This window comes from Gallinula chloropus, assembly GCF_964237585.1.
Source record: "Gallinula chloropus genome assembly, chromosome: 8".
NCBI classification, from domain to species: domain Eukaryota; kingdom Metazoa; phylum Chordata; class Aves; order Gruiformes; family Rallidae; genus Gallinula; species Gallinula chloropus.
The window spans coordinates 2,404,194-2,427,481 of NC_140093.1; the positions used below are offsets into that span (position 1 = coordinate 2,404,194).

The 23,288-nt window shown below is 50.7% G+C and overlaps 1 protein-coding gene across 1 annotated transcript in view; it reads left to right on the forward strand.

Moving 5' to 3' along the window:
- Positions 1 to 23,288, forward strand: part of GPC1 (glypican 1) — a 190,616-nt gene that overhangs the window by 162,465 nt on the left and 4,863 nt on the right. Inside the window, exons 3-4 of the mRNA XM_084267168.1 lie at positions 5,479 to 5,870; positions 20,776 to 20,941. Of these exons, the coding sequence (XP_084123294.1) occupies positions 5,479 to 5,870; positions 20,776 to 20,941 (558 nt within the window). The remainder of the gene's footprint in view (positions 1 to 5,478; positions 5,871 to 20,775; positions 20,942 to 23,288) is intronic.

Below are 23,288 nucleotides of genomic sequence, written 5' to 3' on the forward strand. Positions count from 1 at the left end.
CTTTGGCCAGTGGGATAGTTCTCCTCTTGCCAGATGGGAAAAACTTTGATAGCATTAAGGACAGCAGCTCTGTAGGTGCAGAGCACTGCTGCACTGCACAGCTGCAGTGTAAGCCATTAGGAGTTCCCACGGGGACTACTCAGGGCTTCAAATTTGGAAGCACCAGCAGAGCTGAACTTTGCTGTCCCAGGGTGGAGCAGGCTGCTCTTGTATTGAGAACACAAGAGGTAGGAAAGAGGTTGGACCTGGAAGGTGGAGGCAGGACAGAGCTCTGGGTGCTGTTTCTGCTGCTCCAAAGGAAAGCAAAGGGTTGGAGGTATCACCTGCCTTGGGCTTCCTTCCTCCTCTTATGTCTGACTTGCAGATGTAGGTAGAGGGGTTTGCCCAGGGTCCTCACCAAATCCAGTCATGCAATGCTTTCTTCATAAAATCTGGTTTTGGAATTAATGGCATCACCTGAGCAGTGTGTTTTCCTCCCTCATCTCCTCTGGTCTGGTACTACTCTTTTCCAGTTGTGCTTAAGACTTTTTGTACTGCAGTTTTCTGCTTAAGACTTTAATAATATTCAGACTGAAAGTAATTCAGTCACCTTTCTTCAATTCTCATGTTTCTTCTATTATTCCTTTAAAATGGGATGGCTGATCTACTGCATGCCCAAAGAGCATGTGGATGCCCTTCCTTCAGTGACCTCTTCATTCCCCCTGCATCCATTTCCACTCCATCATTATATTAGTTGAAGAAACCCCCGTGTGTTCCAGATGTTGCATGATCAGATGGTGTGTTGGATAAAGTACTTGGTGCTGGGGAGTTGAGGAAGGGGGGAACCCAAAGCTTTCTGTCTTCAGAGAGAAGCTGCCGGTTCCTGCCTTGCTGTTCACAGCTTCCCAGTTTGCATCCAGAGTTGTGAAAATGTGGAAGCTGTGAAAATATGAGCTGTGAACACTGGGAAGCTGCGAAGCAGGGGAATGGGTGGAGATTTACAATCTCTCTTGAATGCAAAGGTGGATTCTGGTTGAAAATTCTCTAATAAATAACTTTCTGTCACAACAGCAGCAAGAGAAGCAACGACCAAGGTTGCAGAATTGTCTGGGTTGTAAAAACTTTTAATTTCTTTGCTTATGACTTTCTGGCATTTTTGTCTTGGAGGCAGAGGTTTTCCAGACCTGGCCTCTGCCAAGAGGCAAATTTCTCCTGAGCCAATCCAGCTGTCTTTTTTCTGAGTCTGGCAGTGAGCGGCACAGTAATAATAGACTCCCATTTCATTCTCTTTTCTTTTGAATGCTGTTGCCACGTGAGTGTGAAAGGTGATATTTCATGCAGGAGCAGCCTTGTCTGAGGAGCTGTGCCTTTCATTGGCCTGGGGAAAATTGAGTTTGATTTGACTGAAGTACTGGGGTTAGAAAATAACCTGCAGCAGTGAGCAAGGACTCATCTGTTCCACAGCTCTTTGAGAGGAGTTTCGGAAAGAGGGGAAGCCCGGTTGTGAGTTTAGCAGGTGACTTGCTGGAACGTATCTCTGGCTAGTAAACCTCCCTGTAAAGTTTCCAAGGCTGGCAGAGGCTGAGAACATCCATGATTTTCCAGCATGGGCAGAGAAGATACGTAACTCCCTCCTAGTGACTTGGAGTGGAAACTAAAGCATCAGTTCTGAGGGAAGCTGGCCCTGCGCAGAACTGCCTTGGGTGCTGGGGTACGAGCTCCTGCACATGGACATGCAGTGGTGACTCCTGGAGCAAGTGAGGGCTTTGGAGCTTCAGCAGTGACTCCTCATGAGCCCTTTCCCTTTATCTCTGCTATTCCCAAGACTAATGAAGCCCCATGTTGCAGTGTATGAATGCCGACAACCTGCTGCTGCTGTCCTGGAGAACATGGTGTGTGTGGGGAGAGCTCACAGGCCTTGGGGATGTGTCCTGGATGTGACCTCGATGGAGCTGTGTCCGTCTGCTCAAACCCTCCCTGAGCTAATCACCCTAATTGTCCTTTGGGAACTGGGGCAGACCCAGCAGTGGGGGGACCAAGTCAGAGTTAATAAACGCAGAATGGACCCACTGGGGCTTTATTTTTAACTTCTTGTAGAATTAGTGGGACAGCTGTAGTATTAGAAGTTTCCAAGCACCGATGTTACCTGATGGTCCCCCACCTGCTGTGGCTACAGATAACGGGGCTTCCCCTATAAATAGTAATTGCTTCTCCCTGAGATCAAGAAGGGCAGATGCCTGAACTGCAGTTCAGCAAGCTGCTTGATCCCGAGGCCCTGTGCACCCTTAGTCTGTGGCACGTGCCTAAAAACGTTAAAAGGTCAGGTTTTAGTAGGCAGGGAGTGTCAGGGAGAAGATGCAGTCTGAGCTGGAGATACCTGTGCTAAGGCTGAGATCATGAGGACTGGGGCAGTTAACGCAAGTACCTGTGCATCCCTCTCGACAAACTCCACTTCTTAATTCCTTCTAATGCTGCAAAATGGGCATTTAAATTCTCTGCCAGGTCAGCTATTCATTGCAAACACATTGAGGCTTAATTGCTAATTAATTTTTCCTAGATAACGTAGATTATTTTCGTTTTTTCTCAGTGTGTGAAATCTAGAAGAGCTCTCTGAGCACCAGCCCCAACCGCGCTGACTGTAATTGGTGTGCTCTCACTTAGGTGAGAAGTAACAGTTCATCAGCTCTTAATTAGCTTGGACTTTTTCGAGAGTGGTTTCCAATTTTTTGACAGAAAGATACACATCTTGTCTGTCCTGTAGCAGCACAAAGCAAGCCAGTTCACCTTGGATTGATAAACCGGGCCGAGCCTGTTGGTGTTTTCTTTCTCCTGATGGTGAGTGCCAAGCTGCGTGTCGTACCTGGATTGCTGAGCAATTGATTCAGTTAGTGTCACTTGTCACAGAGAAAAGAGCGCTGATTATACAAGAGAAGGAGCTGGCGCTCGCTGTGATTAAATGGTGAATGGAGAACCAGCGGCGCTCTGAGTGACACGTTAAGGCGTGGAGCAGACGGACAACTCTGTGTCTGCTGTGGGTCAGTGCCGTTTCTGGTCGTCGTGCAGGTAGGAGGGCTGTGGCAACACAAAACGTGAAGCCACCTCAGATAAGTCAGACCTGAAAACACGTCCTCCCAAGACAAATTGCCTGCCTGACAGTCACCTGCTGGGCTCGTGAGCTGCTTCAGGGGGTGTCACAAGAAATGCAGCAGGATTGGCCCCAAGTCAGTTCAGAGCAGAGCCCAACCAGGCGGGCTGGGACTCAGGGTTACCAGGATGGGTGCTATGTATGTACTGGTAACGCTTGCCAAGTAATGTGTAATTACTCAGCGTAGATGAGGCCTTTTGGTCACATCTCCGTTAGGATGCGTGGTGATAATTCTGTCACAGGAAAAAATCACCACGTGCCACTCGCTGCCTTTGGGGCTAGCGACGGCTGAACTGTTTGAGTGAGGGGACATACAGACCCCGAGTCCCTCAGGCAGGGAGAAGCAGCCCAAGGCTTTGCAGGAACCTTGTCCGACCCTGGCAGAGCTCCCTTGGTTCCCAGACAGCTGGGTCACTGGGTGACAGCAGGAGTCGAAGCACCCTTTGTCTTGAGATTCAGGAGGAGGCTTTGATGTTCACATCTGCTGCAGGTGTTTCTTACGAAACTGAGGTCCTTCAGCAATGCACTTCTTAATGGGATCAGCTTTTGATTTTGTTTTCATATTAGGAACCTGCCATTAGAAGGCAATTTTATAGAAGATGGCTTAGGTGCCTGGAACAGCCTGCTGACAGCACGCTGGAGGAAACCAGGTTTTAGTAGGGAAGATGGACAAACACATGCAGATCAGTCATTTGAGAGATGGAGGGATCCCAGTACAAATGTTTGGAGATACAAACTGCCAACCAGGTCAGGTTGAATGAGAACAAATTTCTTCCAAAGGAACGTTTGAAAGCCACAGATTTTAGTCAAAGTTTTAGATAACACATTTTTATTTTCTGTATGATGAAGCCAAAACTTCTAAGACCTAGTTTGTTCACAGCCTCTTCAAAGCACTCAAGTTTTAAACTAAGCAGTAAGTGATGGTGGCTGGAGGAAGCCAGGCTATTGATGCTGGGTACCTGCTTGTTAGAGCACTGCACGAAGATTCAGTACTAGCAGCCTGCAGCATGGATGCAGAGGATGCTTCCACTTGCTCAGCCTGCTTGTTGAGTTTTGGTTTCATTCAAATCTGGGAAGCCAAGGGGGGGATTTTTAACGTAGGAAAGTGTATGGCCCTTCCAGGCTGTGAATATAAACAAGGCCCATGGAAATGAGCTTTACGAGTTCTGAAATTTTAGAGGCATTTAATTGTAGCCAGTGCCATTCCCTCAGAAACTATTCTGTTTAATAAGGCTTTGTTCAGGCAATGTGCATTTTCAGAAGCTTTTCTTTCTTTTGTTGTATGCTGAGTGCAGTGAAGTCAATTTATATACCTAAAAACATGCTGTTTGATTTTAATTAAATAACGGTTTCCCTCCAACTAGAGCTTATCATACATCACCAAAAAAATAATAGTAATTTAGATTTAAAGAACAGTATAATCAGGTTTGCTTCAACAAGTCCCTAAAAAGTACAGATGTAATTGAAATGAAAATGATTATTTAAATCATTTTTCCTCTCACTGGCTTAAGCGATGATGAAAGTTGCTCATGTAAATCAATAAATTGAATCAGGCTGGTCCTGCTATGAGTTCCCCACTGTGCAGTCTCGGAGAGCCTGAAGGTAGCTGACAGGTGAGAGCATGGAAGTACCTGAAGATGTCGGTAAGGGAGGAGTCGAGTCTGTGCACGTAGCAAGAGATGTGTTTCTGTCACTGAACCTGGGCTGTAAAACCAACTCGCTGCTTATACCCAAACAAACACAAGGTGCAAATCCACATAAGCAAATGGGGTGAGAACCCCAAACCTGATGTTCTCGGCCTCAGCTCAAAACCACTTGAGCACGGCCCTGTCTAACTGCGTACTGAGACGTGCCTGTTCCTGCCACAGCAGCTGCAGTGGCTGGGGCTGATGGGGCGTCTCGGTGAAGCCTTGGCACTGTGGCTGGTGGCAGCCAGAAGTGGCTGGTTCTTGACTGGAGCTGAGTGTCTCATAAGGCATTGGCTGATGCTTGTGGCAAGTTATGGTGGTGTCAGCAACACCAGTTGATGTGTTCTGTAAAGAAAACCCTGTGAGTAGCACTATGCCACCTTGCACGCTTAGAGAAGAGCCTCAATTTTGGTTCCAGCTGAGGCTGCAAGAAGAGGGAGAGAGGCCCAGACCATGGCACACTGGGTCGGTGCTGGGGGGTCATCCTTCAACCTCCTCAGCTAAGGCTCAAGACTGAGAGTGTGGGTAAGGTCAGCTGGAGGAGATGCTCTGTTAGGGCCTTTCTCTTTTCTCAGGGCATTCAGCTGTGCTGCCAAACACCACAGCCCATTGGATTCTTGCTTGTCCAGAGCATGCATCATCATCTCCTTTTTCTTCTCTCTCCAGGTTATTTCCAGGATTTGTTGAACAAGTCAGAAAAGGCCCTTTATGATGCTTTCCCAAGCATTTACGGAGAATTGTACACTCAAAACATGAAGGTCTTCAAGGACTTGTACAGCGAGCTGCGCCGCTATTACCGGGGCTCCAACATCAACTTGGAAGAGGCCCTCAATGACTTCTGGACACGCTTGCTGGAGCGGCTCTTCAAGCTGATGAATCCCCAGTACCACATCACGGATGAGTACCTGGACTGCATGGTGAAACACGCGGAGCAGCACAAACCCTTCGGGGAAGTTCCCAGGGACCTGAAGGTGAAGGCAACACGAGCCTTCATCGCCGCACGCTCCTATGCACAAGGCTTTCTCGTGGGCAGCGACGTGGTCAAAAAGGTGTCTCAGGTATGTTGGGGTTCTTCCTTCTCCATCCTCCTATTTCCAGGAGCCAGTCAACTGCTGCTGTTGGGGGCCAGGGGGTGGGGGTGGGGGGTTAATTCCTCTTGTGTTTTCACTACAAAGCAAGCAGGTATTTTTCAGTTTTATAAAACAAAGTGCTTGAGGGTCACACATCAGTGCGAGGGACCAGCAAGCCTGGACGTCTGCAGGCACTGGCACCGCAGAGAGGAGGTATAACTCACCACAAATCAGTCTTTTCCTCATTCTAACCTATCCAGCAGAATGCCAAGGAGATTACAGTCACCCAGGCTGTAAAGCTGTTCTGTTGCTTGCCTAGACTCCTTGCATTTCCTCGGCAGGGAAATGGCATGCCTCTAAATCACGCTGCCTTATTTTCCTCCTTGCTGGCGATGTGATGTAGGGCGTGCAGAGCTGACTTGCCACGAGTGTGCTGGGGAAACGCGCAGAGAGATGCATTTCGGTGCTCAGTGATGTCTGTTTATGTAGCCCTGTATATTTGTACAGCTTCTGTGTACAGAGAGGGTGAGTTTGTAAAGTGCATTGGGATCTTCAGGGATGAAAGGTGCTATATAAATGTAAATTAACATGACTGAATCCAGGGTTTCGGGAGGAAGGAAATTGTCTGAATTCTTTACTGCAGAAGCAGCCTTTTGGAGCCAGGAGAAGGTGATTGTCCTGAAACAAGATATTCAGGCTTTTCACACAGGTAGTGAGAAGAAAATCCATAAAAAAATGACTTGCATACTGCCTGGGGAGGTGGCAACCATCAGATATGAGAATCAGGGCATGATTAAACTGCAAGTGTGAAAATACAGAATGGCAATTAATTTCCTTGGGAGGTAACACATGGTGATGCGTAGCAGAGGCCGGTACTGTTTGATGCAGTGAATCCAGATTGTGGTCTCAGGAAGAAACATTAATGTGGTAATAGTGACAAATGCTTTAATTTATCAATGTGGGACTATAAAACTGTTCAGCTACCCAAAAACCTTTGTATATCTAATTACCATCATGCTTTCCTAGCATTAAAGACAGATAAAAGAGGAGAACAGTGTAATTTCAGGGGGACCAAAGTAAAATATTTTTCATAGACCCTCTGAATAGCAGGGATTTCTAGTTCTATGTGTGTGATTCTGCCTGTAGCCAAATTTGGTACGTGGAGCAGGCTGGCAGAGCAATTGCAGTCATGGTATCAACAGAAAGAAAGGAAGGACCTCAGATACCAAAATGCACTGTGTTTTTCCCCACACCTTCATACATGCTTCAGACCCATTGGGTTATGATTCTGGGGTTTTTCCCCCCTTTCTGCATTCTCCTCCTTCTCTTGGCACCAAACAGGATGTGGGGCACACGACCAGTCAGAGATCCTCCTCTTCCCTCTGCCTCCCTCCAGCCCGTTCCTCCAGGATGGGGGGGCCTTACAGGAGGGTCCCAACTATTCCTGTCTCTCACAGGAGCCCTGCCTGGAGCTGCAGTGAACCTAGCCTGGTACTGGTGTAGCACAATCTGCACAAATTGAGGCAGGAAACCTCAGCAGAGCCTCCCTGAGGGCTGATTTTGTGACAAAGGCCAAAACTGGCCCATTATCCCTGTGTTCAGGAATGGGTTTAGTACTTTAGACAAGAGAGCCCTGAAGTGGGAAATCCATTTTATGGATGCCCTGGTAGCCCTCAGCTGGGTCTAAAATAAAAGACCTGGTTTCCCCACCTCCCTTTGCCAGATGTGGATTTACACTAGAGCCAAATGGATGTGAAGCGCTGAATGGGATCCACAACTGGTACTTTGGCTTTAGTCATTTTTCATGTTGCTTTATACTTGTGGCATTAAAAGAAAGTGTAGAAGACTTTTATGAAGATCAGAGCTGGGGATATGACTTCCCTGCCAGCTGGTAGCAGCAGTCTTTAACTCTTTGAGCCAGTTATTTCTTAGGAAACAGTCGTATTTTGGGCAGGAAGCCTGGGGAAAAGCCATACAAACGGACTCATAGAAATAAATCCCTTAACTTTGGCCTTCTGAAATATTAAATTACTTGGGGTTTATTTCTTTGAAAATCCCAGAAAAACTACTGATTTCTATTAAAACCCTCCTGGTTTCATCTGCTTGGACACTTCCAGTTCAGTGCTAGTCACCCGTGCCCTGTCCCTGCGTTAGCAGGCATCCTAGAGAAAGACCCTCTCTGTCTGCCAGGTTTTCTGGCTGGCTTAAAATGGGGAAGAGCCCGTTTCTTCTGAGCTACAGGTGGGGATTTTGTGTGGTTTCCTTAACCCCTGCTGCCTCTCTACCATGCCAGTGGGATGTATCTTCACCAGCCTCCAGCTGCCTGATCTCAGAGGAGGCCATGGCTTTGGGCAGCCCCTGGTGAGCTGGTAGACTGAGAGGGTAGGAGCCAGGAGCTGTGTCCTGGGAGCAGGCGCTCTGCATCCTGCTGGGGATAAACAGTTTGAAGGCAGCCGGGGAGAAAATGGCAAACCCATTTTTCATCTTTACTGCTGTCCTAGCTTTTAAGGCAAAGTCACCCTGACAGACTGCAGGCTCTGACACCAAGATCTAAAGCTTTTCATGCCGTGGTTCCTGCCATTGACCTGCCCCCCCCACGCTGAGAGTAGCGGAAGCGCTGCCATCTGCACGGCGGCTGTGGGAGGGGGCCCGGGGCACGCGCGTGGCTGCTGTGGCTCGTGGCAGCCAGGGATGGATGTGCAGGCTGGTTCCCTGCCCCGCTCCAGGGTTACTGATGTGCATGGGTAGGGGAGGCTGGGGCAGCATCTCTGCTCGCCTCAGGTTGTGTGTTCCTGCAGCTGTCCCTTCAGCACAAAGCCCAGGTTTGCCCTCAAGCTGCACAATGCCAAGTGCGTGTTTCATCAGCCGCCTGGGGCAGCGGCTATCAACACAGCAGCAGCCACAAATCCCTAGTGAAGGGCAGAGGGAGATGGGGCTCCCCCAGTTACGAGGGCCTCCTGTTGCAAGCCAGGGCAGGAGAGAAGAAATACCCCAGTTCTGGTTAGGGTCCTTTTCTTTGGTTGTGAGGTTGGCAGCTGCCCAAAAATAGTGTTAGCTGCAACTCCAGGCTTCGTGTGAGCAGGTGAAGGTCTTCTGCTGGGACACTTGCTGCCTGCCAGCTGCTGTTAGAGGCCCCACATTTAGTCTGGGTGACTGCCTTGTTCAGCAGTGAGAGCGAGAACACGCCCCTGTGAAATAAGGGGCGTAAGTGAATTGAAATACTGGGGAGGGGGAAGCAAAAAGAAAGAGCTGGCCTCTTGCATCTCAGTGCCATGCCCATGGTGCACCAATGGACAGGGAGGAGAACTGCCCCACACACATCAAAAGATGTCCAGAGTCTTCAAATTCCCTTTGGAGACCTGGACAACCTGCAAATATCAAGTGAGAGCTCAGAGAAGTAAAGAAATTATGTTCCATTTCCAAAGGGAGGGAGGAGGTGCTTTAAAATTAATTCCTCTCATTGGTCAGAAAGGGAATTACTAGGACAATCCTTCAGTGCTTCTTGCTCCTGAATGTTAGGTTTCCCCATAGTAGTGGGGATTGATATGAAGCCACACCAGCTAGGTAAGCAAGAAACACTGAAATAACCAACTTTAGCAGTTGCTTGCGTTTCCTCTTCTCAGAAGATATTCTTAAGGCTGATTCTCATTTGAGTTTGAAACAAAATACAATTATTTTCTTTACTAATTACGAGCTTTTTCACCAAATCTTGTCTTTCATTTTACTGGAGAAGTTCATCTATCAGGACAGTTTTCTTCAGGCAGTACTGTGTCTCACAATACATTTCAGCCTTTTAAAATTTTTCTCTTAGTATAAGGTAAATGGCAGTTTTCCTATTTACCATATGAGTAATTTTTAAACACATGGTAGGTCAAGCTGCATTTGGATGGAAACTGAATTCCAATTAAAAAGACCCAAAAATAGAATTTTTATAAGTGTTTTTAACAGTTAAATGAATGTGCTGGATACATATGGAAAATTATGTTTATCTAAACAAGCTTTACATTTCAAACAAGTCAATACTGTAACAAAATCATAGAATCCCAGACTGGTTTGAGTTGGAAGGGACCTCAAAGCCCATCTAGTCCCACCCCGTGCAGTGGGTAGGGACACCCTCCACTAGCCCAGGGTGCCCAAAGCCCCATCCAGCCTGGCCTTAAACCCTGACAGGGATCCAGGGGCAGCCACAGCTTCTCTGGGCACAGCCTGTGCCAGGGCCTCACTACCTTTATGGAGAAGAAAAGGCAGTCTGGTCATTCCTGGTCCTCACGTCCCTTAAGACTGTGGCCATCTTTCATACCCCACTGTTTTCTGTAGCTTGTAAGGACACAGTTGACTTCCGTCTTTCCAAGACTCGAGGTGTTTTTTGGGTGAACTAGGCATAAAATTGATCTGATTGAAAAAACTGAAGGGAAGAATAGAATCTCTTCTCACATGCTTAGAAAACCACTGTGCTAGAACAGCTCGAGCGCAATGGATTCCCATCCCATGTGCTCGGTGACAAGTCTCCATCCTTTCAGTAGTTTATCTTTATTCAGAGCATCAGCAAGTGCATAGAACCATAAACACCACTTGGTTTCATTTAAAAGATTTCACTTTTGTAATGCAATTAAACATTTATCTAAATGATTGTGAAAAGATACTACTGTTTGGAAACAGCCGTTATAAGAATGTTGTTCCACAGCAGTGGTGGTATCCTCACCTCACCATGATTATTCCCTTTTCACTAGCTGGTATCCTGCCTCTTGCTTTGGAGCTGTTTTTCACACCAGAGATGTGTGTTCTTGTGTTATGGCAATGACTCAACAGCAGGATGCCATCACACAGAGACTGCCTGTGCTCCAAGCAGCAGTAAGGTGCCACAGTAAGTTCTCTCTCCATGTAGGAGAAGGTCTCATCTGGGTTATGTTCCCACCAAGAGAGGTAGAGTTTTCCATCAGGGAGATCATCTCTTTGCTTACATGAGATTTAATAAGCCTCCTATGTCCGTTCAGAGTGCAGTCGCCTGTAGCTGTAGCACCGGTACGCGCAGCCAGCTCTGCAGGTCTTGGTCAGACACTGTTCATCCAGGAGTTCGGCCTCAGGCATGGCCTCACCTTTAAAAATAAAAGTGAAGGTGGGTAAGGTGAGACAGAGCCCTGCAGCAGGGGGTGCAGGCAGGGGGGCACAGCGTCCCCCAGGTGCTGGCATTGCTGCAGGGATGGGAATGGGATGCAGCTCCCTGCAGCCAGGTATGAGCAGCAACTGCAGGGGCTTGCTGGGCTGCTGCTTCTTTCTGAAAATGAGCTGGTCAGTTCCTGTGCTCAAAGTTCCTGCTGCTGCAGACCCAGCAGTGATTGTGGAAAATGACACAATCACCCCTTTGCAGGACTGGCTGTGTTCAGGAGGCAGAGTTCTGAAGGTCCCAGAGACTGAGAAGCCTGTGGCAGTTGACACACCTCTGCCTGTGAACACCATCTTAAACAACAGGCTGAGATAAGCTCTTGCACCTTCAGGGACTGGTTTCTGCAGCGGCTCCTGCACTTGCTCCCTCCTGATTGTGCACAGCCCCACCGCAGGGCCCCTGGGTCCAGAGGCTTTCTAGCACTGCTGTATGTAGGGCTGCTGAGAGAGCTTTGCAATAAAATTGAAATTTGTTTGGACAGATTCAGATTGAGCTTGATGGGGAGCATGCAGTGTTGAACACATCCTTATGTATTTCAGATATTGCTTTCCAGTATTTCTAGCTAGCATTATGTTTAAATCACAGCCTTTCAGGGATAAAAACCCATAGGTGTTCTGAATATAATAGAAATAATGCAGTCAAGCAGATATATGTCTCCCATATTTACCTGGTGGTTAAAAGTCAATTGAATCTAGTTTTCAGAGGATTGAAAATTGTACCAGCTGGGAATAACCGCATCAGATGAACGGAGCGGGGAGCGTGTTGGATAGGCAGGTGGTGGCTTGCTGTATTTTCCTCCGGGGGAGAGGAGCATGACAGCAGGCTCTACCCATGTGAATCTTACTCATTTTAATACCTGAAGGCAGGACTCAGAAGGCACAGCTCCTCTGGGTTAGCTGTGGGCCCTGCCCTCGGGTCCGGTGTCCCTTGCGGGCTGGGCTGCCTTTTGGACCCGCCGTCACCGCTGGCTGCAGAGGAAGCTGCAGCCAACTCTGTTCTCTTGCCCCGGTTTGGCTGGATTGCCTTGCCCTGCTTTTCTTTGTTTCTCTTCCTTAGTCTGCAAATTAGCCCTTTGGCTGCTGGACTGTCAGGGACGGACCCAGTCAGCCTGTCTGGCCTCAGGCTTGACACCAGCTCTGGTTTGCTGGAACATGAAGGGCACAGATTTGGCATCAGCCTCTGTCCCTGTGTCCCTTGCCCTGTGCTGAGCTGAACGCAGCAAAGGGTCACCAAACTGCAGGGTCATCTGTCCAATGCCCTCTGCCACCAGACCCCAGCATGCTGTGCCTGTGCCCAGCTCGCTTTCTGGTCCCTGACAGAGGTTTGGGTGCGTGCTTCATGGATCTCACGTGATGGCCTTGGTGAGGCCTACCACTCACTGTGCTCCAAGGACTTGTGGCTGTGCATTTGGGGAAGGAAGATGCAAAATAGTGACTGAAGTGATTATACAATTCATTAGACTTTGAAAGAATCATATTTCTGTCAGCCCCGCAGCTGTTTCTCTTAGAGTTTTATTCTGAAAGATTGGGAAGCTTGGTTCATTTAACACATGTCAAGGTGCTAATTACATTGGGGCTGGCATAAACATGCACAAGGCAGCTGCTGACCGTGTGGAGAGAGTGGGCTCTGCTCCCTGTGCCAGCTCCCCTGCACCAGTGAGAGCTGGGAGCACCTGTGGCTCACACCCCTTTCACCGGGGACATTGGGTGCTCGTGGCCCTGTGCACGGAGCAGCCGTGGCCGTGATTTCCAGCTCAGGCAGGTGGAGATGCAACGAGCAGCATAGCCCTGCTTTTCCTTGGGCATAGTATTTTCAGGGCCTTTCTGTGGGGAGACTGTCAAAATGAAATGCTTCCCAACACGAAACTGCCACGTTGCAGATAGCTCCACTCACGGAGCCGGCCAGCTCCCTGGTGAAACACAAACCTTCCTGGCCAGGGCCAGACTTGTTATAAAAGAGAGGGCAAGGCTGGATTTTGGAGCCTGTTTCTGGACTGCTGTTCACCCCAGCTCGGCCACATCCCTCACCCTGCACCCACAGGACCCGCTCCCCTGCTTGGCCTGCTTTTGTAGCCGCTGTTCTTCATAGTGAAAACTTCATCCCACCTGTACGATTCCACCTGAGGGATTTGGGGTAGTTGTAGTGGCTTCGAACACGTCCCTGGTGTCATTGGGTTTAACTGGTGCTTCTGGTCGTTAGAACAGCCATCCAGACAGAAGACCTTCTACCTGGAAAAATATACTGGAGAGTTAGTGCAGGCACATTTGGACATGTGTCTGACATGCCTGGAGATATTTTGTGTTTGCCCCAACCATTCCCACGTCATGCCAAAACAGAAGGACACCTCCACCAGTAGCCCTGGGGACTAGCCCAGTCCTGTCCCTCCATCACCCAACCTGCCAACATCCCCAAGATAAGACAGAGGATCGACAGCACTTCCAGAAGCCTGCATTTTTCACCCAGGCCTCTTCCCCATCCATGAACTCTCTCTCCTCTACCTAACCCTCGTTCCCCTGGGAAGTAAGGCACAGATGGCTCACAGCAGCCTGGGGGGGGGGAAAGTGCAAAGGGGAGGGGGTAGGAAAAATACCAGCAAGAGCTCAGCTTATTTTATTGGTGTTAAATGCCTTTCAGATGTACTTAAAGGCCCTTGAAGGCCAAGGAGTCCCATCACATGGCAGCTAGGCTGCAGGTTCTCATTTGCTTTTAAGCCAGGCTTCAAAAGGAGCAAGGGTTTGGGGTTGGGTTGTTGTTTTGGCTTTTTTTCTTTTCTTTGTTTGAAGCCAGCACTTCAAAAGCAGCATCTGCAGCTTGACTGCAGGTTCTGGGTGCCAAAGGAGCTGGCCACCTCCTGATGGGCGCAGGAGGAGCCCCGCTGCCGGCTGCGGGAGCAGAAGAGCTGAGCTCACCCCTCGCATTCGGCTGGAGCCAAGTGTGCGGCGCCCACGCACCAGCGGCACAGCCTGTCCACATGCTGTGCTGCTCTGGTAGCAGCTGGGTACTGCCACTGTTAAAACCATTTTCCAGATGCCTGCCTGTGGCTTCCTAAAGCTCAACCTTTGTCCAGTGCTCAGGAAGCTGGGAGGGGAGGGAGGATCATTGCTCAATCAAAAACGTCCTGTAACTCTGGGACATGACATAGGTATGGAGCTTGTCCCAGCACTAGTGCCTCTTTGGTCACTGCTCCCTGGGGCTGTGCTCCGTATCCCACACTTTGTGCTTTGGTCTTTCCATCCACCTTTTCATGAAACAGTTGGCTTGGACAAAGAAATGCTTTTTGAACTGAGAAGGGTGTAGCAGCTTTTAGCTAAGAGCTTGTGAAAACTGAGTAACATGAGACTTCCATGGGCCTTTCTGTGCCCTGATGTTATTCAGGGTGTTTTGGAGGCTCTTGACTACTTCCCAAGCAGTAGGCATTAGGGTAATGGCAGAGGACACGCCTCTTCTTTGCACCTCTCTGTTCTGTTGTGTGACCTGTCGAATGAGGTCCTGGTTCTGAAGGACGAACAAACCTTGTGTCTTGTAGAATCAGAGGGGTCTGGAGTGAGGCCAGGGTGAATTGCACTCCTCTTTTGCAAGTCCCCCCTTCTTATGCTGGAAAGAGGTCTACAAATCAGCAGACATTGCTTGGAAAATCAACGTACAACCTTCTTATGTGTCTTAGTGGGAGAAAGAGCTGATTGTAGGGGTGCTGGGAGAGGTGTCCCATGTCTCCCTAAGATGGGCTTTTCTTACCTGTGAGCATCTCTGGCTGTGCAGAGGTGGGTAACTTGGGTTGAACGTGCAAATCACAAGTTTGATTTGTTCAGTAAAGGCACAGAGGAAGGACAAGGTTTTTTCCTACAGTCTGGAATAACGTAGCCCATTTGGACCACAGCACTGCCCTGCTGCTGTGTGTCCTACCCTTAGGACTAAAGCCCCATCTGTCCCAAGAGCTGTCTGCACTGAGGTGTCTTCAGTCCCACAAGTGTCTGTGCAGGGGTGTCTTGCTCGGGGAGCTGAGTGCTCCCCTTCTACAAGTAGTTTGGCCTTCCTGTCTCTTTGCTTCAGAAAGTTAGTAGCAGTTCTGACTATGGTTGATGGGAAGGGTGACTTATCTCTCCTCAAATGTGGCTCAAGGCAGGGAGATGGGGTAGGGGACTGCTTGCTAGCCCTTGAGCTCCCCGTGTTGCTGTGATTCTCTGCTTGGAAAGCAGAGTAATAAGATACATGGCAGGAGCCTTTGTTGTTGTTAGAAGCCTTTCATGCTGAATGTTTTCTAAATTGGCTGGGGGTGGCAAGGAACCCAGCTAGCAACTAATCCCCCAACCCATCCTCTCAGCAAATTGCTTGCAAAAGTCATTAATTTCACTGTAATTGATTTAAACATTGCTCAGGAGGAAAAATCAGGGGAACAAATGCTGCTCAGGATGCAGGAGAATTACGTGTTCTCAGTTCCCTGTCACATTATCTCCTCGTGTGCCTGTTCTCTGCTGGCTGCTGTGCAAAGCGCCGGGGCCGGGTAGTGGCACAGCGAGCGCCCTGAGCTGGGCAGACCTGCGGGCAAGCGCCAGCTCCACCAGAGACACCATACAGGAGTGTCTGCAGAGATCTTTTGCTCTGGCACAGCTCTTGCCTCCAGCAATTCACATGGTCAGGCGGCTCTGTCAGCTGAGCATGGGCACATCAGGCATGGGGAAGCAGCCCGGGACAAGCACGGCGCTGGCAGCCGCCGTCACGGGACAATACGCGGTGACGCCCTCCGTGAAATGTCAGCGGTGCTTTTATGAGTCAGCCACCTGTTCCTGTTACATTACCTCATTGCTACTCGCATCAGCTCCTGTATCCCCAGCTGTAAAGGAGTTTTAATTCAAATGATGTATTGCCCCATAGCCATTTGTCCCCTATTTTGGGTGTATCTTAGAAGCTGATACTTTATCACTTGATCACCAGGCTTACACTTCGAGGGGCCGTACCCACTGATGTCCCTGGGATCAGGATAGAGTGTGTGGATTTTAACTGAGTGGCATAGGATCAGTGTATTTTTAAGCCGGGCTTAGCTTTGTTTTGCATATTTATTTATACCTCTGACAACTGAATGAGGAAACAAGGAGTGCCTTGGCTCCAAGCCACAGCTCTCAGTAATCTTTTTAGTTCTTTCCCCCTCCTCAATCCTTGGGAAATGGCTTCTCCAGTGTATTGTGCATGTTCTCTTGACATCTTAATGCAGTTTCTAGGTCACTGAGCTAAGAAAAGACTATATAGGTGCTATGAAAGTTAAAGGAGATCCATGTCACCTTAAAAGAGAACCAGTCACAGGCTGGACCGGGTTGATGGTACTTACAGAAATCAATCATTGTCAGGTACTGTCTTCCTGCTGTGCTGGCCCATTTAGAGATGAAGGAATTATGTTAGCTTTCACTCCATTGGCAGGAGTTTGTGTGCTCCTGCTTTCAGGCCACCCGTGATGCAGAAAGGGTGTTGCTTATTGATCGCTCAGTTGCTATAAATTGGTGCTGGGGAGCCAGAGGGGCTCTCCCTCAGGTTTTAGCTGGTGTCCATCAGGCTTTGGGCAGTGTGGGTCTCAGGTTTCAGGTTCTTTTAAAGGCTGAAGGGTGAAAGCAGAAGCACGAGCAAGCGAAGATGTCTCGGTGTGCAGGTAGAGGTCAGTCTGGACTTTACCACCCTGGTGAAACTGCCCCACTCTCCCTGTGGGGGTGTTTATCTGCAACGAGCTGCTGTGGAGGGCGTGTGGCTGCACAGCTCCAGCCTGAGGGGCTCTTCTCCCCAGTGCCACTGCTGGAGCTGGCTCTGCCCAAGAGGACAGCAGGCAGGAGAGCTGCAGCATGCTCTCAGCTGTGTTGCTGTAGCCATACTGGTCTGGGAATCTCAGTCCCTTCTAACTGGAGCTGGGATTGCCCTGCGTGGATATGGCATAGCTGAGATCACCTGAAGTTCACTTCAGTAAACTAATCCTCAAGGAGTATGATATGTTTGAAGGGCTCCATCCCTAAACACACTGGGACTCGCCCAAAAGGATGGTGCAGGGTCAGGGCCAGGAGGGGCTCAATGAGCCCCAAGACCTCACTGTCCTTTGCCCTGTGTGGAGCGAAAGTCCATGGGCTGGGTGGAACGATGAGGAACTGAGCTCTGGCCAAGCAAAACATGCAGAATATACTCTGAAATTCCCCTTCCTGCTCTCATCCCTCTGTTCCGGGTTCACTGCTGCAGGCTGCCCATGGAAAAGGCGTGCTGCTGCCAACAGGAGAGTCCGAGTCTTTCTCTGGGGAAAGGGAGTGGAGCCTGGCCTCCTCCACCTGCAAAAGTTCATACTTTTCTTTCCTGCCAAGAGGTTAAGCTGAACACTTGGCACTGCCGGATCCAGTGGAGCTAGTGTCACCTGCTTGTCTTCAGAGGAGAGGCTTTGGGGCACGGGAGCAGGGGTGAGAGTGGTTCTGCCTGTCCTGGGTGCTGCAGACTGCCAGCTCCCGGGCCAGTGTGGCACTCCACTGTCCTCTGGGAGACAAAGCCACTGTGCAAGAGGGACAGGCTGGCAGTATGCATGCAGGTCCTCGCTGACACACAGAAATGATGCTTGCTGAGGTGCAAAAGCAGCTTTCCCCCTACATCTTGACTCTCAGCTCAGCCTGAGCACCCTTGTCACCCAGTGCTCTGCCTGCACCCCCTGCCCCGAGGCAGGTGGCATGGGCAGGAGGCAGCTGCTCTGTGGGCACTGGCATGGACGCAGGCGGTTTTGGCTGGCTGACAGCACGGAGAGGTCAGAGGGAGGTGGGTTGCAGGACGGCAGGCAGCTGTCTGCATCACAGGGAGCCTTGGCAGCTGCCCGCGCTCGCCAGTCGTGCCAGAGGCCAGATGGAGCAGCCGGGCACTGAGGGCTCGGACCCCGCTGCCCTGACTTTCTGCAGCTCTGCATGGGGGCCGGGCACAGGCAGCCCTGCTCGGCTACTCTGGGGTGGGCGATGGAGTGCCGTGCTGGGGGTGCAGGTGTTGTGCATGGGTGCTGGGCGCAGGCAGCCCTGCTCAGCTGCTCTGTGGTGGGCGATGGAGTGCCGTGCTGGGGGTGCAGGTGTTGTGCATGGGGGCCGGGCGCAGGCAGCCCTGCATGGCTACTCTGGGGTGGGCGATGGAGTGCCATGCTGGGGGTGCAGGTGTCCTTTCTGGTTTGTCAGAAAAAGATGTGTGCAGAAATACTGCAGAGACCAGGGTGAATTCTGTAAGCTGAAACATGGGCTCTCTCAGGTCACCTGGCTGGCTCCAGGACAGTTGCTGGGTTTACACCACACCTTAAAGCTAAGTGTGGTGGAGGTGGTGTTCTGAGCCAAGATCGGTCACTTCCCTCTTTCCATGACCCCGCAGGCTCTGGCAGGGTATCAAATAGCTTTGTGTTTCTAGCTGCTGGTGGCTGTCGTCTCTGCCACTGGATGGCTGGCCCACATCATCCCCGGGCTGTGTCCTGCACTGGTCATGCTGTGCTCTGCTTTCCAGCCAAAGCATCCTTCCGCTCTGAAAGGCTGCTGGGTGCAGCCATGGATGTGGGTGCAGACAAACTGTCCAACTGCTGCCTGGTTCCCATCAGCACTGCGGAATGTCCCATGTTTTGGGGCCCAGCTACGGGCCCCATTTGTGCCACAGCCGGGGTGTTGCAGCCCAGTTTGTGCCGGGCGAGGTGCCGGTGCTCATGGCCATGGCTGGATGAGCTGGGCTGAGCGGTGGCAGGGTGTGCCAGTAAGACATGGAGGCAGAGTTGTGCTCAGGACCTGGTTGCCTGCACTGGTTGGAGCTTCACCATTCACAAATGCTGTGTCTGGGAAAGGAGAGGTCGCAGCTCCAGGCAGAATTCCGTGTAAACGCACTGGTTTGAGGTCTTCAGCTGCACCCTCTGCTTGGTGTTCAGTGTGCTCTTACCCCTTGTCTTTTCAGCTGCTGTTCAGTCGTGGTTATTTAAGCCCTGAGATCAAAACCAAACTATTCTTTTGTTCGCCCGTCCCTCGGCTTTGTTGCATCCCCTCTCAGAGCAGTGAGGCAGGAGACCGGCAGTGCCTTTGCTGGCTTCTGGGGATGAACCGTGTGGCACCCGTGTGGTGCGGCGGGACAAAGCCGCCATCTCCTGGCAGCAGAGCCGCACAGCAGTCGGATGTGTGGTTCCTCCTGCGGGATTTGTTCCAGAAAGGAGGCAGAGAGCGTGCTGAGGAAGCAGAGTGAAGCCTTGGTGTGCATGGTGCTTCCTGCAGGGCTTGTCCCCTCCGGCCGCGGGGGACCGTGGCATTTATCCACGGGCATCTCAGGGTTTGTTCTGATGGCCGAGGCAAGGAAACAGTCTCTGAGTTCTCTCTCTTGAGACCTAGACCTTCCTGAGGAAGGTTCTCATGAGGTTTCAGGAGTGGGGAAGCTTAGGGATGCGCTCAGCCTCTGATAGTGGGCCCAACACGTTCACACGCACGACTGGTGCCTCAGAACCGAATCTTTCTGGAGTCCCCTGAAAGAAACTTACAATACCACGTTGGAAGTGTTTTCCACAAGTAATAAAGAGGTCAGGGCAGTTCTGAGCATTGCAGCTTGAGGCTTGGGTATTTTTCCAAGTCAAGATTTTCCCCTTCCATCCTTTCTCCCCCCTTTGAGCTTCTTGTGAGTGTCGAGTACCTGGTACCGCGGGGGACTTGCACAGAGACACTTAGGTTTGTTTCTGTAAATGGTGTTAAAAGAATGACCAGGGGATTGCAGATGGGTCTGAACAAAGATAGCAAAGACCACAAAGGACAAAACACTTCAGCAATAAGCCAGGGGAGTGCTAAGCACTGCCAGCATCTCAGCAGGGTCTGCCTGGTTGTTGCACATCCCTCAGCTTGCACTGACAACCCCTTGCCCGTGGCAGCCGGAGAGGGATGACTGTCCCCTGGCTGATGCGGTCTGGGAGGGCTTTGGCGTGCTGCTGCCCCACTCTCTGGGATCTGCCCCTGCGCTGGCTCTCTGCTTGTGGGACCAGGGTGGTTTAGTTGAAGATGGCAAAGCCACCTCCAGAGTCACCTCTGCAAAGCATCAGCTGCGCACGCAGTGCCTGTGAGCCACCGGCACGGCATGTGTTGGCCCACTTTGCTGGCTGCCTGCAGCTCCTGGAGTGCTTTTGGAGAGCAATCGCTTCCCCGTGTCGAGTGCTCTCAATTGCCTGTATTTCTGGAATCGTTCAAGTCTTCCCCCAGCACCGCCTTCCTTTCCAAAGATGCCAGCTGAGAACTTTCCATGCCCAGGCCCCCGCTGCACATCCCCTGTGGAAAGCCAGTGATGTGCTTTGTGTTGGGACACCTGTGCGTGCCCGGCAGTGACAGCAAACCCTCCCTGTAGACAGGGCACAGCAGTGGCACTGATGGCAGAGGCCTGGGGGCATGGTACATATCAGGGTCACACAGTTGCAGCCCGTGTGCTGCACCAGCCGTCCTTGTGGCCACACCATGTGGATCAGACCTGGCTGGAAGGGGAAAGGAGCTCACGTGTGGGTTTTTCCCAGTCCTCCCAGTGCAAACACAGCCCAAGACAATAGCAGCTGCCTCGGAGGTCCCATCCCAAAAGCAGAGGTTGCAGAAGGGGCAGTGAGAGGGGAAGCAACTTGCCCAGGGAGCCGTGCTGCCTTTCCTTTCACACTGAGCTCCCTCACCCTAGGGAAGAGGGCATGTTTGCCCATGGTGCCAGGGCTCCCCCACCTGCCTGCGTGTCTGACTGCTCTGTCTCCCCCAGGTATCTCTCAGCCACGAGTGCACTCGTGCCATCATGAAGCTGATGTACTGCCCGCACTGCCGGGGCATGTCCAGCGTGAAGCCGTGCAACAACTACTGCCTGAACGTCGTGAAGGGCTGTCTGGCCAACCAAGCAGACCTCAACACTGAGTGGAAGTACCTCATGGGTAAGATGACCTTCCTCTGCTGCAGCACGGCTGCTTCTCATAGCACATTTTGAACTCTTCTGAGGCAGTGTTTGACAACTACAGAAGGGACTGTCAGAGGTTGTTTCCCACCACAGTTTCTCTGTCCATGATCTGACACCTAGAAACCATTGCAGGATGTTTTGCTGGGTTTAAAGCCATTGGAAAGGACAGCTAACAAGGGCTTAAAGAGCTTTCACCTCACCTGTGCTCCACTGGGCTTGCCCACATGTTGCATCTAAGTAATCCTTCTGTCCTTCCCAAGCGTTGAAGCTTAAGGACAGACAGACCCTGTCACCTCTATGCTGTCAGAGCTGCCACCTCATCTGTACCAGAGCACATGTGAGAGCACAGCAGCAGCACTTGCACCCCTCCCTGGGGGGTAGCCTAGAAACTAACCATGAACCATTTACATGGGTGGAGAGCAAAGGGATCAGAAGCGCTTCTGAATGGGAAGAGGTGTCTTAAATACATGGAGATGGAGAAGTCGCAGACATCACCGGGAAATGGGAAAATTAGACTTGTATTTTAAATAAGAGCTCACCTCAGTTTCGTGTCGTCACTCAGCTGAGATGGTGGGTCTCACAGTGGGTTCTGTGTGTACAGAGATGTCTGTTTCATGGAGCCTAAAGCCATAAACAGTGCTGTGGTTGCATGGTCTGATCTCCCGTGCAACACAGGCCAGAGAACTTCAGCCAGGCATTTCAGAAGGAAATTCTGCTGTGCCTGATCAGATTCAGGCATACCCAGGTGTCTCTTTTAAGAAGACCTCATGAGGCACTCAGCTGTTTTGCTAGACCCTGTGGCTCCTGGTTTAAATGTGAACTACTGCTGAGAGTGGCTTGAGGAGCTGATGGATGTGGTTCAAGGCTGGTGAGGGTCTGTGTTTGGAAAATGGTGTTTGTGTTGCAGTGCATGTCCTCTCCCCATGTACCCCATCAGAGGAGGTTGTTTGCAAAGCTAAAGCTTTCATTCCTCCTTACACCCACAGAGCATCACCCAACAAGCTCCTCTTTGTCTCCCAGGCTGGACATTTAGACCTGAAGTGATCCAAGACTTGAGGGAGCTTTGATGTTTGAAGGCAGACACCGGGGAGATGAGATTTGGGCTCGGCCTTTTCCCTTGCCTTGGCTCCAGCTGCCCAGGCAGCACGGCTGCCAGCTCACAGGGCAGCTGCAGGCCTACGGGCTGGCTCAGGGGTGGTGTCTGGTGGTGTTAACCATGAACGTCCCGCTGGAGCTCGAGGACTGTTGTCTGCCCCTCAGGGCTGCTGAGACGCGCACGGCGGCCGGTGCCCTTGCTCGTTGGCCAGCTGCCTGCCTCGTGCGAGGGGCTAACGAACCGGGTGCCGACTTACTGCAGCTAATTGGAAGCTCTCCCCGTGAGAGCGGCTTGGGAGGCCACGGTGAAAGGGCAGGAGGTATATTCCCTTCCCAGAGGGCTTACAACAGGGTTTTGGTGGTGCCTTGGCCTTTCTGACCGCAGTGAGCCAAGTGCTACCTGTCACTGCCTGTCTCCTGAAAGGTCATGGTACAGCTCTGCTTGATTGACAGGGAGGCAATTCCGAGTGCGTTTTGCGCTTATTCCCGCTTCCTCTTCCCCAAGGGGTGCCGTTCTTGTCAAGGGGTGATGGCTAGTAGCTTCTTTCAAATTGCAATTGGACATTTCAGTGTCAGGGGTCACACAATTTGATCAAGGACTGGAGCAAGACTTCGAGTCAGAGGTAGCAGGTCACTGGCACTGTCCATTCCTCACCCTTCTGTGTAGCTGGAGAGGAGTTTGTTACGCTAATCACAGACCTATGCTTTCAATTTGACAGCTTTGGGGCAGGTCAAATTAAGGGAGATTTTTATAGTGAGTGGTTCAGACATAATTTATCACTAATTTGGGGGTGCAGCCTTTTTGTTAAATGTCTGTATCTCAGCAATAGTGCCTCTACAAGCTAAAATTATCTGGGAAATAGAATCTCAAAGATGACATTGCAACCCCCGAGTAGCAGCAGAGTTGAACTGCAAGCTCCTTAATTTTGAGGAGATGCTGTTTCCCAGAACGCTAAGAAGCGTTGTGCCCTTGTACGACCCAGTTAGCTTCAGGAACCCACACTGCCCTAGGCCTGCGTTGCGGGTGAGAACCTTCACTTAGAAAGCATGGCCCTTGTTTCCATTCTTGCTCAAGATACCCAGTCAAACCTTTGTTCCCCATGCTGGAAATAAATACAGAACGTTTCCAAGCCATGACTTTACAGGTTGATAAATCCAGTATCATGGACCTGAGCAAAGAGTATTTTGTAGCTCACGCTGCAGGCCAGCTGAGGTTTGGGCCCTCTCAG